The sequence below is a fragment of the Gavialis gangeticus genome, unplaced genomic scaffold (genome assembly GCF_001723915.1).
Source record: "Gavialis gangeticus isolate Ggan-Ray unplaced genomic scaffold, GavGan_comp1, whole genome shotgun sequence".
Lineage (NCBI taxonomy): Eukaryota > Metazoa > Chordata > Crocodylia > Gavialidae > Gavialis > Gavialis gangeticus.
In genome coordinates this window covers 15347395-15365786 of record NW_017729014.1, presented here as the reverse complement: position 1 = coordinate 15365786, position 18392 = coordinate 15347395, and the positions used below count along the sequence as shown (strand labels likewise).

Here is an 18392-nt window from a genome sequence, read left to right as displayed (position 1 = left end):
GACGCTATAATAGGGGCCTCAGGAAAATGATAGGCAGACAGAGAGACAGACACATAGATATTGCTATAGAGTAGAAAGCTGAAGTGATTACAGCTCTGATTCTGCTAAGCACAAGAACAAGGGCTTCACTTTAATGCTGTATTCAGCCCTGCTGAAGTCAGTGTAGCACGCGGCTTTCATGACATGCTGAATTGAGCCTGTTCTAGTTTTGAGACAGCTGCAACTATTTTAGCGTTCAGGGAATTTATACATTCAAAGTTTCTATCTGAACTGATACTATCCTTTCCCAGGCCCAGTTTAGGTGGGATTCTCCAAAATGCTTAGCAGTGGCCTGGCATCAAGAAAAGTTTTGCCACTGACTCAACAGAAAAAGAGTTTGTTTGGTGCCTGGCACTTTGGACAGTTCCACTTGTGCTTGTTCTGAGTCAGATTCAGGTCACTTACCTTGGTGTAAACTCAATCTGTCTCATTGGAGTTACTCAGTATTTCCACTGATGCTGCTGAGAGCAGAATCTGGCCCCTACTGCAGATAGCTAATGATCCAGTCATGACCATGTGAAGTCCCAGTGGAGTCAACAAGGTTGCAGTCAGACACAGGTGTATCCCTGGCTAGAAAACTAGGGTCTTAGTGACCTGAGCCAGAGAATGGTGCAAAACATTTCTCACCAACATTCGTTCACAGTATTAAGCAGCCAGGCCTTTCAGCTAGGTTTGCTTCCCCTTCGAGATCACTTCCTACAAAACATTTTGGGAAATCTGTTGATGACAAATTGAAAGCAAACGATTCCAGAATATTCGAGGAACATGACAGTCTAATGTTTACCCTGGCCCTGTGAGTTGCATTTATCCAGGAGGAGGACAGAAACACACCATGAGGTCTAGGAGTGCACTTGAAGTAGATCCCCTTTTGGAAAGCCAGTACCTGCACTGAATTGCATTAAAACCAGTTAAGGACCAAGGACTATTTAACAAAGTGTTCACTTTTCAGCAAGTGATTAAGAAAAGCCAGGATAGAATTGGCCAAAAATGAAAAAGGGCCAAGAAGCAAATCCCTTGAATACATTACAGGCTGAGAGTTGTCCTCCCTGCTCTAATTGTACCCAAGGGACTCACCAGCCTTTGGACAGACTCTGACAGCCAGGGTTCAAAATCCTGCTTCAAGGTCACAAGTGAAGTGGGTCTGATAGTCTCACTCTCATGCCTGCACTGTCCTGTAGCCAATCTACCATGCAGCTTGGTAGAGTTCAGCACAACTGGCAACCTTTGGCTGACGAACTATCAGGACTGGAATATCTGCTTTTTAAGGCAAGATCAAATGCACTGGCAGAGCTGAGTGGAGGAAGCTTGCTTGCCTGTATCATGCCTGGCTTTAGATGATGCTATCATCATATCATCACTCTTATGGGGACTTCATTTGCTGTATAGGAAAGGGTCCAGGAATTTGGTCCTTTGAGGTGTTAAATGTCTTTCAACTTCTGCTCACTAGAACTGAATGAAGTAGTGGTGTGTCAGTAAATCAGCCACTTCAGTAAAGACTTGCTCTTTATTTGAAGTAAGTGTGAAATCAAAACCCACACCTCTGCTGTGCTTACCAAGGAAAAATGCTCAACAAAATGTCATCATTCGATGAAAAATGTGTGTTTCTCTGGACGGGGACTTACTGCCAGCTGCCCAACAGTGCAACAAGTGACACAAAATAAAGAGTGTGAAGTCTAAAAAACTGGAAAAGAATTGGTTCTTAGTTATACAAGTGAAAGTTTGGATGCACTTATATCAGAGGATTTACATTGCTATAACATTATCAAACTGGATCAAAATGCCTAGCACAAAATGATGTCCCTTTAAGAAATAATCAGTCCAAGTTAATGCCTGTTTTTCCCTTTATGCACTCATCTTTTGCTGAATCTGGCAAGTCTTTTCAGTGTATCGTACTAAAAACAAACTGCCAGATTCGTAACCTTTTTTCAGGCTGGCTGGAATGTATGATTTATTCAGAATGAAAACTTTGCTTACACAAGTCTCATTGCAATTAAAAAGGAACCAAGCCAGCAACAGGATGTCACTGAGATGCCTTATTGCCCTGATTACATCTCCAACAGCTGCCCCAAACCTGGAAGTGAGGTGCTGTGGGTTATCTCAATGGGTATAACCTCTCGAGACCGACTCTTTTCATCCTAGTAGAGATGAGCCCACCCTGCCAAGTTTGCATCCTGATCTGGATCCTAAGACCAGGTGTTGGTTTGGGCCCATCTCTCCCGTTCTGCTCTACATTCCAAGGGATCAGATATACATAAGGAGCTCTGCAAGGGCTATTAACCTGAGGCTTCAGGGCACAAACTAGTCCCTAGCTATTAGAAAGCAGTACGAATCCCAGTGTAGGTGAGGGGGATTATTTCAATACCTTATGCTGCTGCAGATGGTCCTGATCACTATTGCAGGCCAGGGGGGCAGGTAGACCTCAGATCTGATTCTTTTTGATAGTTTCTTTGTCCATAGACAGATTCTACTGTAGTTTTTGGCTCCTAGGGTGGTGAAACTACAGATGCTGAGAAATCTTCTTTGTACCAGGGTGACATGCCAGTCCCTTTGGGAGACATCTTCCATTTTCAGTTCTGTGGTGGTTTCTCCCTTCCGATGTTTCTCAACTGCTACATCCCCCCAAAGTGCAGGAAGGGCATACAGACTGCTCTGATACTGATACCGTTTGTGTCCTTGATCAAGTTGCCTCATCTTCATGCGACTCATCCTCTGTTATGTGTTTGGCTGCCCTTTAATATTTACCCATCCATCCAGGGGGTTGGAAAGCTGAATGAGTGCCTGAAAAATGTGAAGTGTGATATGACTATAGATATGAATGGGTCAGGAAGCTGGTCAAGTGACCCTCCAACCAGCAGTGATGCATCACAGCACATGCCTCAGTAAACAGCGAAGGGTTGTGGGGAAGCCTGGAGGAGGGGGAAACAGAGGCAGCAGAGGTGAAAGCAGATAGTTGTCTCTGTTTATGATGCTGCCCATCCTGCTACAAAGCTCTCCCTGCTGCTGCTCTTGTCTCCGGCCCAGTCCAAGGCCTCCAGGATCCTGTCTGAGGGGGAAGAGTGCTATTCTCCCCAGCAGAAGATGTGCTGGACACATGCTGGAGCACCCCCTCACATAGGGGGAGGCAGCCTGGGGAGATGAGGGCCCTGATGCACCAAAAGCAGGCTTTGCAGGTTGTCTGCATATTAAAATGATCTTGGTTTGTCTTCTGTTGGCCCTGCAGGTCTGAGCAGCGACAGTGGGCTGGGAGGCAGCACTGACGGCAGCACTGATGTCCTGGTGTTTGGCTCAGTGGTGGACAGTGTCACGGAGGAAGGTGGGTGTAATTCACAGCCTAACACTGGCAGGAGATGACCAGCAGGCCTAAGGCAGGGTGGATGGGCCTCAGAGTCATTCTGTTCCCTTGTACCGCCCCATGTCATGCCAAGGGGCCGAAATGTTGGGTTGAGAGGCCCTCAGATACAGGACCTGATCTCTGTCAAGCAGCTTATCGTGCTGTTTTTATCATGACCTGACTAGAGAGAAACCGCCCTCCCTCATCATACCCAGCTCTCTGAGAAGAAAAGATGTCACCGCAGAACTTCTCCTTGAGCTAGTTGCCTCTGCATTGCCCAGTTTCTTCAGTGGCAGATCAATTGTTTCGCTCCTTCCTGGGGTCTTCAGTAGCGGAAAAGGGTCACTTATTCACCAGTGTCAAAGTTGCATATCTCCAGTGTTGCCTGAGAGAGGTCTCTCAAATGCCCAGGCTGGCAAGGAGCGTATGAAGCGAGGAACATGAGGCTCTTAGTAAAGCAGGATGTAGCTCACCTCTCCCACCCCTCTCTCCCTCTCAGAGTGTGAAGTGTCAGAGGAGTCTAGCGGCGAGGCAGAGATTGAACAGGAGGCCTCGGACCTGGAGGACCTACGGGAATTGCACCCCGGCTTGCTGGTTTACAAGGCAGCCCGGGCCCGGAACCTGCCTCTCATGGCAGAGGCTTTGGCTCACGGTGCAGAAGTCAACTGGGTGAATGACGAAGATGAAAACAAAACTCCTCTGGTTCAAGCTGTGATGGGGGTAGGTTGTGCTGGCAGCTCTGAATGTTTAGGCTCTGAAGGAAGAAGAGGGGACAGCTTAGTAACATAGCTAGTTAATGGTCCCAGACCCTCTGTTTAGATTTATCTTAGGCACTCAGTGTGCCTAGTTTAGTGGATCTTTGTCTGGGCTGCTAGCACGGGGGCTGGGGGCTGCTGGCAAGAGTGAAGGGGACTGGCAGAGCTGTGCTGGTTGCAGGCCTGGGACAGCAGTGAGAGCAGCTGGCAGAGGTGAAGCTTGACCATTCCCTGCCTGCACTATGCCTGATGTCCGCCCCTTCTCTGAAATGAGACTTTCCTTTCTTGGTGGAAGGATTAGATGGGCATTCAGGGACTCAAGCCTGGTTAGAGAAGGAGACTTGCTCCAAGCTGCTTCAGGTTTGAGTCCCTTTGGTGAATATCCTCCAGCGGCTAAGCTCTGTTAGATTCTTCCTTGGAGCCACGTTGGCCTTTACCCTCAGGTCCAGCATTGGAGCAGAACCCGGCACAACTTCTCTCTCCCTTTTCTCAACAGGGCTCCTTGATAGCCTGTGAATTCTTGCTCCAGAATGGAGCAGATGTTAACCAAAGAGATATACGGGGCCGGGCTCCTCTGCACCATGCCACATACCTGGGCCACACTGGGTAAGCCCCTCTCTTGTTGTGCTAACACACTTCAGAGCTCAGGGCTTCAGGACCAAACCTGAGAGCCAAGGCAGGACCTGGGCTTTGCTGAATCAACTGAGGGGGAGACAAATGCTTGTGTGTGTTTGGGACAAAAGAACCCAGTGTCTCCCAAACAGGCAGGCTGGCATAAGTGGGTGCCCTGTTTCCTGTCTTTCTGTTGACTTCAGCAGAGTTGCGCCTGATTTACACCAATATAAATGAGAACCAGACCCCTATCCAAAGCATGCATTTATTTATTACACTCTTTCTTTCCCCTTTCTCTACTGTGTTAGGTATCTGCTCTCTGCACTTGCTGTTTTTCTCCAGTCTCTGCTGTTTTCACCCAGCATTTTTCAGTGATGTGTTTGTTTTCCTCCCTCTCTCTGCTCCCATGTCTTTGCTCTTCCGGGTGACTGTACCAGTCTTGCAATGCTGATGTTTCAATGGAGTGTCTGGTTGTGCAGTATCTGGTTGGGAGTGAAATTAAACAATGTGATTGTCAGCGCTCCTCAAATCCCATATCCCATAGGGTAGAATCCACCCTTGTGCACAGGCTTATGTGTCACCAGGGCTTTTGTTTCTCCCCAGCTGCCATGGGCATGCAGTTGTGACACCTGCCACCTGGGCTAGGCTGGGAGGGTTTCTTGTCCACATTCTCACAGTCACATGCAGAGACCTGCTGGGCCCCAGCTCTGCTCTCCTCTTGTCCTGTCTCCTGACCTGAGAGAGAGCGCCTTCTCTTGCAGAGAGAGCAGAATGTCTTGGGAGAGGCCCTGTGCCTCGCTGTTGCTTCCAGTGTGGCTATCATGAGTGTTGGATCTCCACTGGGGATTGATGCATCTGCTCTGACATCTTTGCTTTCCCTTTTGCAGCCAGGTCTGCTTGTTCCTAAAGCGGGGAGCCAACCAGCATGCAGTGGATGAGGATGGGCAGGACCCTCTCAGCATTGCAGTCCAGGCGGCCAATGCAGACATAGTCACCTTGTAAGTGTGACCCCAATCTCCCGTTGCTTGCACAAGCGGAGGCTGACAGGTGGATTTAGGATGGAGACCAATAGGAGATCCATGCCAGGTAGCAAAAGATACTAAAACCTTCCTCCTCTTTCTCCTTTTAGGCTGCGTCTGGCTCGGATGAATGAGGAAATGAGAGAAGCTGAGGGCCCCTTTGGACAACCAGGTCAATATCCCAGCAACAGCCCCACTGAGCTCCAGTACAGGAAGTGTATACAGGAGTTCATCAGCCTTAATATAGATGAGTGTTAGTGACAACTCCCTCCCCTGCCTCCCCTTTCCATCTTGAGTGGGCTGAATTTAGGGAAGCCCACGGAGCCCCACCCTTGGCATATTGGTGTTTCTTGCAGATTGGCCTCGTTCTGATGCCTACGGCAGATAGGTCAAGCTCCGCACAGGAGGGAGAGGGGCCTTTCTGGCTAGCGTATAATTGTCATGCTTGACTACAGGATGGTTATTTTCACGTAGGAGCTTATTCAGGGCGTACCACAGACTGTGGCTCGTGGGTTTGGGTGTGCAGTGAGTGCACGAGACTGGAGCTTAGTGTAAAAGAAATAAAAAGAAAATCCTGTAACGCCAGAAGAAAATCACCAACGCTACGAGTGAATGCTGTGTTCAGAACCTGTTGTCTATCTCCAGCGGTCTAGATTGACCGTACCCTGAATTACCGTGTGAACAAAGTTTGTTTGGGAAGGATTCCCTTGCTGGAGCCCTCTCTTACCAATGGTGGTCAGCAACTTGAAATGCTCGTTGTCCATAGGATGACCACAAGGTTTGGAAGCTGCCGGGTCTGGTCAGAATGCTAAAGCCTGGACTCAGTCTGGAACAGGCCAACTGGGGGTGATGGTCCTTTGCTACAGAAGGACACGATAGAAGGGGTAGGAATGAGAGACCTTATATGCTCTCAGGTTTATACCAGCAAAGCTCCCTTTTTTTAGCTGGTGGTAGCTAGCTGGTCAAAGCCATAGCTCATCTGCTTCCCGGACTAGGATACGATCTGTTGAGTGTAACGGAAGCAGCCGTGCACATTTTTTGAGGTTAGGAGAGGCTCGTCGCTGGCGATGGGCGTTGTGCCAGGGAACAGAAATCAAATCAGGCTCCCACCGCCTGAGTGGCTACCTGCAAACATTAACGTGAGCATCTGGGGTTTTTTTCCTGGTCACTTCAGATTTCCTACTTAGCATTTCTGTGAAAGGGATTTCTACTTGCATGCGTGTTGCTAAATGCTGTCGTCCTTCATGGTGATGCATGCGAGCAGGGCATCTCCACAGCAGAGCCGGGGAATCCAGGTTTCCTTGATCCCGCTGATCAGTGGGACAGTTTTTGTGTGGTTCTGTTTCCTTTTTTTGCTGGAGTGGGGACCTGCTCTTTACTGGGAGCACTTTGGTTCTTTTTTATGGGCTGTGTTTTTGGGGCACTCGTGGTGTCTCTGCAGAGACATGGTGCCCGTGCTGTAATTTCTTTGGAGGGCTTAAGAGATCGGGTGTAAAATTGGCTGCCCTCTGCCTCTGACTGTGAATTACCATGCAAAGCCTGGCTGTGCCTCTCTACGAGCCCAGGCCTGTAAAGTGCTGAGTGCCCTCACCTGCCTTTTTTTTGAAGTCAGTGGTGTCTAGGGGCTCTTAGTGCTTCACAGGAAGAGCTTGGGATTGCGGAGGATCCGGATCTGAGTGAGGAGCACAAGAAGCCAGGAAGATGCCCCTAGTTCCTGTCCCCTCTGTGAGGTTAGCTGTGATACACTACAACACTTTCCTCTTCCCATGACTTACTACTTCACTAAAAGCCTTTCTCTGTATGCCAGCTCCTCTCAGGTTGCTGCCCAGGGTAACGCACACAATCTGCTGGTCGCTCTTGGCCCTTGGATGCTACACACGTCAGCAGCCACCATGCCAGTCAGTGCTACACCACCAACACTGCAATAGCAAAGAAACTCCTTCCCCCTTTCAGCTTAAGGGCTGGATCCTGCTCTGTTGGAAGGCAATGAAAGTGTTGCCACTGGATCCTTGGAGGCTGGCTAGGGCTATGCCTCTGGATTTGGGCCACCCGCTTCCTGGGTTTCTACTGGTCTCATGGCTTCTTTCCTGTCTTCCCGTTGGGATCATGGGATGCCCATGCCCTGTTCTCATCTCAGTTAAACCCACGTGCTATAGATTCAGAATAACCCTGTGGATGCTGCTTTGACCAAACTTTGAATCTGGACAAAAACAAGCCAAGCCCTCGTTCAGACTCTGTTGTCCTGCGCTATATCTTCTCCATCTGCGCATTCATCCTTGGGTCACAGGGCACAGAGACCACATCTGTGCTCTTTATGTAACAAGGCTGGATTACTTGACCCTTCAGCCTTTATGTATTCCTTGTAACTTCCTGCCATTTGCCTTTGGTGGGGCCCAGAGTATATAGCTTGCCACCTTGAATCACTCAGCGCCCAGTCTTGGCCAGCCAAGCAATCCTTTCTCCCTCAGGACTTTTTCCTAGGTCAGCACTGAGCAAAGGCTTTGCAATGGGCTTCTGGACCATAGCAGAGGCCACATGCCACAGACTTTACTATTCCATACTGAGACATCACACCCACTGGCTTCACCAGGACTGCTTGCAGCATTGTGTGTGGTCACTGGTTACCACTGCAGTTCAGAGAAAAGGCATTGGTACGTAGGCTTGTAATTCGTGGTGCTAAATGCTGTCCTTCATTTGCTATCTGCTCTGCCCTCAGTTCAAGACAAGCTCAGACTTGCTTTGTGTTCAGTACGGTGCCAAAGCTTTTATTCAGCACTCCTCCACCAAGAAAGTCATCTTCCCTCTGCAAAACACTTCAGGCCAGATTCCTGTCAACTAGACATCTAAGTGGACTAGGATGCGCAAGTGCAATCCTATCCCACCCTGCATAAACCCTTGAAAATCCATTACCACATCTATTTTTGTAACGTGCTGTCATCTTAGCCTTAAGACTGAGTCACAAACAGCAGCAAGGAGGGACCCACCCACCTCCTGTATTCATTGATTTTCAGGGACTCGAGAAGGGTAGAAGAGGGATGGTATCTGACCCTGTAAACATCAGCTCATCCATAAAACAGGCAGGCCCCTTTGAACTCGGTATGACTCTTTCCTCTGACACTTCCTACTTAGTAGCCCGAGTCTGCTCCCATCAATACCAGTGGGACTTCTGCTGTTGACTCCAGCGTGAGTAAGATCAGGAGCTTGTTGAGCAAACCCACGGACTCACTGCCCCTCAGCATGGAAGTCTCTGCTTGAAAAGAGGCTCCTTTCTGCAGAGCTTCTATGCCGTAAGGGGCTGCCCAGCTGCCTCCCTGCTCTTCACCGTACAGTGAAAGAATATGAATTGTGGACCACTCTGCCCCCAGCGCAGCAAGCCACACACTTAACTTCAGCAGGGGTACTGGCACACCTGTCCTGAGTCTTCTAGCCCAATCTCGCAAAGCACTTATGGACTCAGCGTGCGCAGGATAAAGCAGGATCCACCCATAGGTAGTCAAAAACCTGCTGCGTTTCTTGAGTTAGGAACTAGGAGGACCCTCCGCAGCTCAGGCTAGCTGATCATCCCATCCCATTTGAAAGACCAATCTGCGCAATTTCAGACATATCTCCGCCGGGACGTGGTTTTCCCCAAGCCATGTCTTCCTCCAGAAAAAGACAATACTGAATCAAAACCAGGACATGTCAGGGTGCTTCAAAATCTTGGAAAAGGAATAAGAAACATCTTAGTAGGAAACATTCCTGCTCTTGCTCAGCATTCACAAAACTCATCACGGTAGTGAAATGGCGCTCTCATGTAGTGCGTGTTAAATGGCCCTGATCAGCTTTCCATCTCTTTGACAGGAGTTAGAAATATATTGGTAGATCCTTTCTATAAACCAGTCAGAACCGAAGGCGAGGCTTCCAGTCCAGGCCATTTTATTTCACAGTCAGCGTTACCGACTCATGAGAACAATATAGAAACTCTGTACAGTTTGGCACATATAAGCTTGGATTCTCTCACTGCCGAGGTACACGCGGTTAAAGAATATGTAAATACTGAAGCAAAAAGCAGTGCGTCTGTCAAGACAATTTATCTATTTAAAATGTATTGGTACTTTATTTAGATTCAATGTATAAAGCAACTTTGTGCACTTTTCCTACTTACAGTATTGGGGTTTTTTTTATGTTCTTTTGTTATGGATTTTGTGCTGTCTTTTTTAATTGGTGAAATTTGTTAAGTATTTAATTTATTATTGATACGCCCAGAGGACTAGTGCAATTTTTATTCAATACAGTTTGGCTGTATTTAATGTCAGGATTTTTTTTTAACGTGGCTAGGGCATTTTTTTTTTTAAATCCACCTCTTCTCTCCCCCCGTCTTTTTTTTCTTTTCCTTTTCTTTATTTTTCCATTACATGGATTGTGAGGCACGTGACGCCTTGCAGCTTGAAAGACAGTATAACACTAAACAAATCCTTGAGTTTCTAAAACAAAAAGTTCTCCAGGAAAAAGAAATGTCTAAGAGGCATTTATCAATTTTTCCCCCATGTTTATGTATTTATTTCTTGGAGTATGTGTGTGTGTGTGCGTGCGTGTGCGCGCGCGTGTGTGTATGCACAAATTTGGAGATTTGGGAGGGTCAGGGCAGAGGGAAAATTGTACATAAAGTTTGTTTTCAGCAAAGCAAAAGGCTAGTCAGGCTACAGGGAAGTCTAGACATTAAGTCACTTAGGTTTCTTTCTTCTTGAAATAGGGATGTATTTCTCTGTGTTGTACAATCCTGTTGGCACTATCTAATGCCAAAATTTCGCCCTTTTCGTTCTTCCTTCCAACTCTTCTTTTCAAAGACGTTACATGTTACCTAATACCTACCTGACAGTAACTTGGCTGCAACTACAATTAATATTAATATTCATTAATAGATTTGCCTTTGTCTAGAAAGCAACATCCCAAGTATCGTGTACATGAAGGTGGGCCCCAACCCTAAGCCTGGATTTGAAGACTCTCAGGCTTTTTTGATGTATTTTAGGTCTGAAGCATGTTTTGCCAATTAGCCCATCCTTATAATGGGACAAACCAAAACTGTGGTTCAACAGGGGGTCGGACTAGATGATCTACTCAGGTCCCTTCTGACCCTAGAAACTATGAAACTAGAAACTATGAAACAGTTTTGCCTCTGGGGCCCATCTCTAATTCCCAGCTGGGTGGAAGCAATGGGCTGGAAGGTTGTGAAGTTGCTCGCTCCGTGAACGGATGTAAATTTCTATCTAAACCAGAGAAATTATCCCCCTATATTACTTTAATATTTATTTCAAATGGTAATGGGGATATTCTGGGTCTCTGGCACTTGCAGTAATCGTGTAAAGGGGAAAAATTCAGAAATGCTGATGCTTGCAGAAAACGAGATTCAATGAGCTGAGACTAAGAATGTGAGATTCTGTGAGATTTGCAGCACCTCAGCCTGGTGATCATTGGCATTATTTATGCGAGAGTTGAAATATGGAAACTCATAAAGAAATGAATTGGAAAGCAAGAGGTGCAGTACCCCCAGCTGAATCGACGCAGCCGTGGCTGTCTACTTCCATAATTCCAGCTGGGAGTGACCCGTGGCTCCAGTCTGCAGAGGGTTCCTGCTCTGCACCCCTGGGCATAATGGCTTTCAACCAAAGGCAAAACAAAAAGACTGAGCAGACTCAAGTGAGCTTCAGTCGCTGATCAGCTGGTGACCAACTTGTGCATGTGAATGGGTGCGTGCGCAGGATGATGTGATGTTGATGGGTGTGACAGCAGGGAAGGGGACCAAACGGGGCGAGGGAGGGAGAGTGGGAGTGTGAAAGGATAGGGAAAAAAATAAAAATAGAAACCAAAATACAAAGTGCTGTTTCCATAGGAACGTGATGCATATCAGTCAAAGCCCTGAAGTCTGCCGTTGCTTCCTCACTGCATTATGGACGGTTCGCCTGGGGGAAAGGCTCGCATGATGCTCAGTGAATAGTCAGTGGGAAAATGGGGCAGTCAGGCACAGCCAGGTATTCGAGGGCAGGGTGGGCAGGGGGAAATCCAAAGGGAGCTCCCCTGGTTCCTAAACGTGGCAGAGTCATGGCTGTGACGGTGTAGGGGCCCTTAGCAAATGTATGGATGGCTGGGAAGGTCAGCCAAGCTAGCGGCCTCAAGCACCACAGATGCAGCTCAGCTCAGCACCTTTGCCGTAGCTAGACAGAATGGTTTATAATTTGTAGGTCCTGTGCTCCACTAAGTCGCATTGCGGGAGGTGGCAGGCCTCCCCCTTCAGCTCCATCAACCCTCATTTGTATAAAACCATCTCAGTTGGTGTCCATTTATAGCATTCATCAAGCAGCACCTGAATGTTACTGTGCGTCTTCCCAGTCCTGTGACTCCTCTGTGTTGGACCCATGGCCGTAGATGAGGAAGGTGGGAATTACAGGGGAATCGGCTTTTGTCGTGGCAAGCGTAGGCAAGCTGGCAGCAATGACCGAGGGCCTGTGAGCCACTGGTGAAAAAGCAAAGCCGAGCTGGCTTCTTTCCGGGTCCCATCACTTCCTATCTAAACAGCACCGAAAGAAAGAGGCTCTCTCAGCCAAGTCAAAGCTGCTAGATGTGGTTGTTTTATAGGCTCTGTAAGCGCGAAGGGCCGGGGCTGCCGTACAAGGGACTTGCACTTGCTGTAAATACGCTCTAGCATATTAACCTCCTTCACTTGCCTGCTTTCAGTACAAACTTTGTAACACTTTTTTTTATTTCCCCTTTGCCTATACAGTCTGTACTGAGTATAACTATGGAACTGAATATTCTGTATGTTATGATCTTTGTACAATTTTAAAACCGTTGCCATGGTGTCTGCTTTTACTCTCTCCTCCCCCCCGCTATTGTCTCTTGAAACACTGTTAATAAAAATCTAGATAAACTCCTTGCCTCTTTCTGCTTGGGCTTGTTTTATTTATGTTGGGTCTCTTGCCTTATTTTCTGCATTAGCTGTGTCTAGGATATAGTAAACCCTTTCAACCTCCGATTTTTCCACTGCAGCCCATGCCCTGAGTTGTGTCAGCAAAAAGGATGGAAGAAAGGCACATAAATATTCTGCATGACGCCTCCATGGCACGGTCCTATGATAACATCATGGTTTTAAGGAGCTTGAGAGGAACACTGGGTCAAAGATGACAGGCTCAAAATATCCCTGACAATGTCTTTTCAAAGTACTTATTTAACTTATCCAGCAGAGGATCAGCCCCTGTAAAAGGACAATGCAGATAAACCCTGCTTTCCTACCCCCAGGCTGGTGCCCTGAGCCATTGTGCTGTTGCCTTCTGTTTTCCATCAGATAATGTAATTGCAGGTACCTTTGGTAAAACTCATCCTGACCTCCTGCGTTTCATCACGCTTAGAGGGGGCTGGGGTGGTGTGGGCGCTACGGCACACAGTCGACAGCCCAGAGGATGCAGTTTTGAGACGGTAACAGCAGCACTCGTGGCATGGCCATGTCCGATCCCAGTGAACCCGTGAAAAAAGAAGGAAGGATCATTCTTAGAGCAGCTGGAGCCATGTTGCAGTTGTATCTTCACTTCCCCCAGAAGGGCAAATAGGTCTCTAAAAACTGTGCTCATAGCAGTCAGGCTGGACGAGTGGATTTATGCAGAAGGATCCTGCAGTTGGATATACTGGAAAGATCTTTAGGCTTATCAAATCCACCACGATTCCTGAATGGCTCTATCCCCTGCCAACACAGCTGAAGTGCTTCGGACGCAGGTGAAGGATGGTCCAATGGTCAGGACACTAGCATAGGACTTGGGAGATCTGCCTTCAAGGTCTGCACTGTGTCATGGTGAATAAATCACTCACTCCTCTAGGTCTCAGCTCCCCATTTATAGAATGGGGATACTTGACTTCCGTATGTGAGAGGGGTGTTTTGAGGATAAGTGTGTTGAAGACTGAGAAATGCTCAGATAATTATAAAGACATTATGACAAAAAATGGGAGCATCTGAGTACCTAGGGAAGGTATAGTTAACCTGTGGAATTGATTGGACCCTGTGGAATATTACTGACCTGGATAATTTTGCAGTTTGCAAAAGCATGAGTTGTGTAGATGAATAAGAATAGATAGATACATAGATAGATATGGACATGTGGGCATGATTCAATTAGCAATGCAGTCCATGGGAATGGTTCCTTTGATTTCACTGGGAAATACCTATGGAGAACTGAGCTCCTGGTTTCAAGGTGATCGCGAACAAGGTGCAATTTTGCCCCGAAACATACTCAGTTCCATGCTTTTCCTGGATTGCATCACTAGCTGTGGGAGAAAGCATCATGCAGCAGATAGGCTACTGGAAGTCTTTTCCAGGACCCTCCTCCTTGGTTCTTAGTGACAGGATGTCCTGGAGTCCTGACGTGAACCGAGCTGTTGGAAATCACTGCTTCTCGGTTCATGTGCAGGGGGCAGGAAGAAATATCCCCCTCTGAGATAAAAACGGGCAGGATTAGGTGCTTTAGAGGAGTGAAGCGTTTTCCTCTGAAGCATCTATCACTGTTTTTTGTTGGTGACAGGCTACCAGACCAGATGGGTCGCTGGTCTGGTCTGATGTGGCAACTCCTGTGCTAGCGATGACAGAATGTTCTTTCCAAGACATCTACCAGGATGTGCTGAAATTGGAAGTCACCGCTCCTTGGTTTGCCCCAGGGTCCGTGCAGAGAAACACCATCTGCTACCAGGGAGGAGCACAGGGGGCCTGATGCCTCCTGCCTCGCACATAATGAGGTTGTTCGCACCTGTGCCAAATGCCTGCTCAAGGCTGTCATTCTGATTTGGCAGGAGTCTTGCACACCTCTGCACAAGTACCGATGATAGGATACAAAGTGCAAGGGGAATCTGGACTTGGGGGAACTCAAAAAAGGAAGTGGCTGCAGCTAACTCAGGACTTGCCAGGGGGAATAAATGCTAACTCCAAGGTCTTTTTTTGCTTGGATTGTTTTGGAAGCTGCTTGGTACTTCCAAAAAGAAAAGGGCCTGTTGGGAATTTAGTGATGGCTTCCTAAAGCTCAGAGGAAGGATCTGTACCATCCAGAGCCCTGGCATGGCTAAGAATAGCCTGGGAGCTGCTCTAAATTATGTCAGCTGACTACAATCTCGTAGGACTATAAACCAACTGCGCATTGCCTGAGACCTCAGCCACATTCCCTCCTTGACCCCTCCACCACTCTTGTATCACAGCTAAGTGGGGGCTGGAGAGGTAGTAAAGGCCAGCACCTGCACCACTTGAGAGCTCCTGGGTGTGGAGGGACTTTTCCCCTGATCCAATCTGGCCACCTTCTAGCCCGTTAGTGATAGTCAGGCAATACTTAGTAGATGTACTGGGAAAATGGCTGACTGCAACAGTTTCTTGCTTGAATATGTTTGTCTAGTAGCTCTGTTTTGCTGTGACACTGATGTGTTCTCCACCAAAGAAATAAAGACCATGAAGATAGAGCAGACTTGGAATAGGATTTTTAGGTAGCTGCAGAATGCACTCTTCAGACATTCCTGCCAAGGAGTGATATTCTCCCATGCTCTCCATTATTGCTCCTGAAATGCAACATCTGTTCCAATGTCTCTCTTATCCCCTTGTCACTCTCTAGCCCATCATCACAGGATCTCTGCAGCAGTCTTCTGATTAGCTGCTGAACAGTTTGCATATTGACTCTTCTCCTGAAGCTGGGGTTTTTTGGTCCATTCTGGCTCCAAGGACTCAGCTGGTACAATGCCTCCCTTGTTATTACCACACATACTCAGTGCATTAGCGTCTCCTTTCTAAGAAAATGACCCCAGCCACTTAAAGAGTTAGTTATTTTCCTATGAAGGAAATAAAAGATTATGTTGCCTATGAGTGAGGAGGGGGAAATGTCTGCCTTCCTTGCTTCCTTCCTTCCTTCCTTCCTTTCAGGGCAGGCACTTTTGTTGAGTGGGATGGAAAAAATAAAAAAGATTATTGGTGGCAGCCACTTTATCCAAGGTCAGTGCTCACCCTGCTTTTTCAGGGGATGCAAACAAGACAGAAACTGTAGCTGGGTCTGGGCAGTCACTTTGGAGACTTCATGGTAAATGAGAACGCAGCACAATCAGAAGTGATTTCAGAGGAGCTATGTCAAGCTACCCCAGGCCCTTAAACTGTTGAACTTGGTGTTTATTATATGGTCTGTTATGCTGAAGGCAGCAGGGTCTATTCAGTACCAGGCATGAAAAAAATATGTTCGTAGTACCTGTTAACCAGTGGCAGTGCAAAACAGTCCAAATCTGGCTGAAAATGAAGCCCACATTATGGTTATAGTTCACTATTGGTATTGCTGACTGTGTTTAGGGGATGGACTGCATGACTTTGTGAGGTCCCTTCCAGCCCTACTTTCCTATGATCCCAGTTAGGGAGGACAAAAATCCCTTTGTGCTGGGAGCTTTACAAAGAGCAAGGAGGCAGCCTCTGCCCTGAAGAGCTCTTGGTCTCGGTAAACATATAATGCTAACCAGGGCATTTCTGAAGAAATGAGCAACCTAAGTGCCACGTTCCCTCCCTGTTGTCATATGCTCAAGCCCCCGCCTCCAAGCAGCTCTGGAAAGCATGGCTGCTCTATCAATCAGTTTGTATTCAAAATCCCAGGAGCCCTCCTCCACTACAGAGAAAGATGGACCCTACTGAGGCCTGAGGATGTGATGATGAGCTAGTGGTTGATAGTGTCACTCCTGACCAGCATTACTGGCTCCTGGAAACTTAAATGTGAACCAAGCCACTAGTTTGTCTCTATATGCTACATGGGTGCACAATGGAGCAAGGAGACAAGAACCTTTTGCCCAATTCCTTTTAATTCCCCCCCAACGCTACTCCATACTGTGACTGACCACTGTCTTGGTCTATCCCCCTCTAAGGGTTTAGCCACTCTCAGAAAGGCTGGGGTAGGTTGGCTCCTGATTCAACCACTAGCTGGTGGAGCTGGCCTGGCTGAAAGAGGAGCACAGGCTGCATCTCCCAAAGGGACGTAGCAGCCGGTGCAGCTCACCAGCACGTGCTGCATGGGATTTATGTCTCTAGATGCTCTGGCTTGAGTGGGTGCAGGTTGGCTTGACTTCTGAATGCCACTGAGTGGCTGGAAGCCAGGGTCAAGCCTTACCTAAACCAGCACAATTAAACACACTCTGCCATTGTCAAGGTAGGAAATGGCCAGAACGGGGGACATCCCCTGTGCCGGGCCACAGCAAGATGGCTCAGCTCCCTGTTGCAGTGACACTGCTGTAAGCCCACTGGGTCCACGGGAAGTACCTTATGAGGAGGGGACCAGGGGAGACCCTATCATTTCCCCTTGGGACATTGCTACGCCAAGCATGGAACATAGTGGCTTGGTCTAGGCCAAAATTGTCCCACCAGACGGAGCAAAGGACATGCATGTGCTGGGATTGCTAACGGGATGTGGGCACCTAATGATTTTTCTGGGATGGTGGTGCAGAATCTGTGCACCATGGGGGGCTTTGAGGGTTGCTGAGGGAATAGCCATATTTTACCTCCTGAGTTGCAAATGTGACCGTGGTCCTGCCTTGGTGCTGCCATTTGACAGTTATGGTGTTCATGGACTGAAGTGCCCTCTGTCCCAACAGCCTCCATCCAGTCCAGCAACCAAAAGAGAGGTCAAGGAGAGTGAGTAACCTACTACCTTATTGCTGATCCCTGTACATCACAGCGCCATGCAATGGCAGAGCCAGTAGTGGGAAATTTATGCTCCTCTGTGATGTGCTGGGGAGTAGTATGGGATGTCAAGGCACAAGGTGGCCCATCTGGCTCCTTTCACTTGCCCAGCTGCCTACTGGCTCCAGGGTCTAAACACTTAAAAGACAGGGCAAGGCATTAGGAAGGGGAATGTTTCCAAAATTATTGGAGAAGCAAGAGTCCCCCGATAAAACGTGGGCCTAGCCAGCTTTAGAAACAAACCATTACAAAACACAATCTTGTGACTATTCCTGCAGGACTAAGAGCCAGGACTCCTGGGCTCTATTTTTTTCTCTCGTGGACTTTGTCTTGAAACATTGAGAGGTCATTCTGGCCCTTCCCATATCCCTCCAGCCCAGGTGTCGCAGGCCTGGTTGTCAGACACACTGAGCACATCACGTTCCAGGCATGGAAGGCATCGGAGGAAGAGAAGGGATAAGCCTGGAGCCTAACTTGTCTCCTGTGTATTTCTGCAGGAGATGCGACGTACCTTGACATCTTCCGGGAGTTTTCGCACATGGCATCCAACAATCCCGAAAAACTCAACCGGAGGAGCTTACACTTCAGCCACTCCTGCAGATAGCACCTCGCCTCCTCTTGAGGGTCCTTCTGCTGGAGAGGCAGCTTCGAGCTACCAAAGCTCTGCGAGCGCGCACAGCGGGGAGCTGGCTGGCGAGGTGGGCCAGGTCGCTTGGGCTCAGCTGCTGAAGGAAGCTCTGGAAATCTGCCTCCCTGAACCAACACACACTTACAGAGCACGCAGCATTTTTATTCTGCTGCTGGCTCTTGTATCCACATCCCAGACCAAAGAGCTTACTCAACAGCCAGGATAGCCCTGTAAAGAGCCAAGTTAACCAGGAGAAAATAATCTCCTTTTTTGGGTTTTTTTTTTTTTTTTTTTTCAATTTTTTTCT

The 18392-nt window shown here is 47.9% G+C and overlaps 1 protein-coding gene across 1 annotated transcript in view; it reads left to right on the top strand.

Annotated features, from left to right (window-relative positions):
* Nucleotides 1-10711, top strand: part of ACAP3 (ArfGAP with coiled-coil, ankyrin repeat and PH domains 3) — a 91447-nt gene extending 80736 nt beyond the window's left edge. The window contains exons 20-24 of the mRNA XM_019511826.1: nucleotides 3260-3352; nucleotides 3870-4090; nucleotides 4622-4731; nucleotides 5625-5735; nucleotides 5867-10711. Coding sequence (XP_019367371.1) covers nucleotides 3260-3352; nucleotides 3870-4090; nucleotides 4622-4731; nucleotides 5625-5735; nucleotides 5867-6014 — 683 coding nt within the window. The 3' untranslated portion in view covers nucleotides 6015-10711. The remainder of the gene's footprint in view (nucleotides 1-3259; nucleotides 3353-3869; nucleotides 4091-4621; nucleotides 4732-5624; nucleotides 5736-5866) is intronic.
* Nucleotides 10712-18392: the final 7681 nt, after the last annotated feature.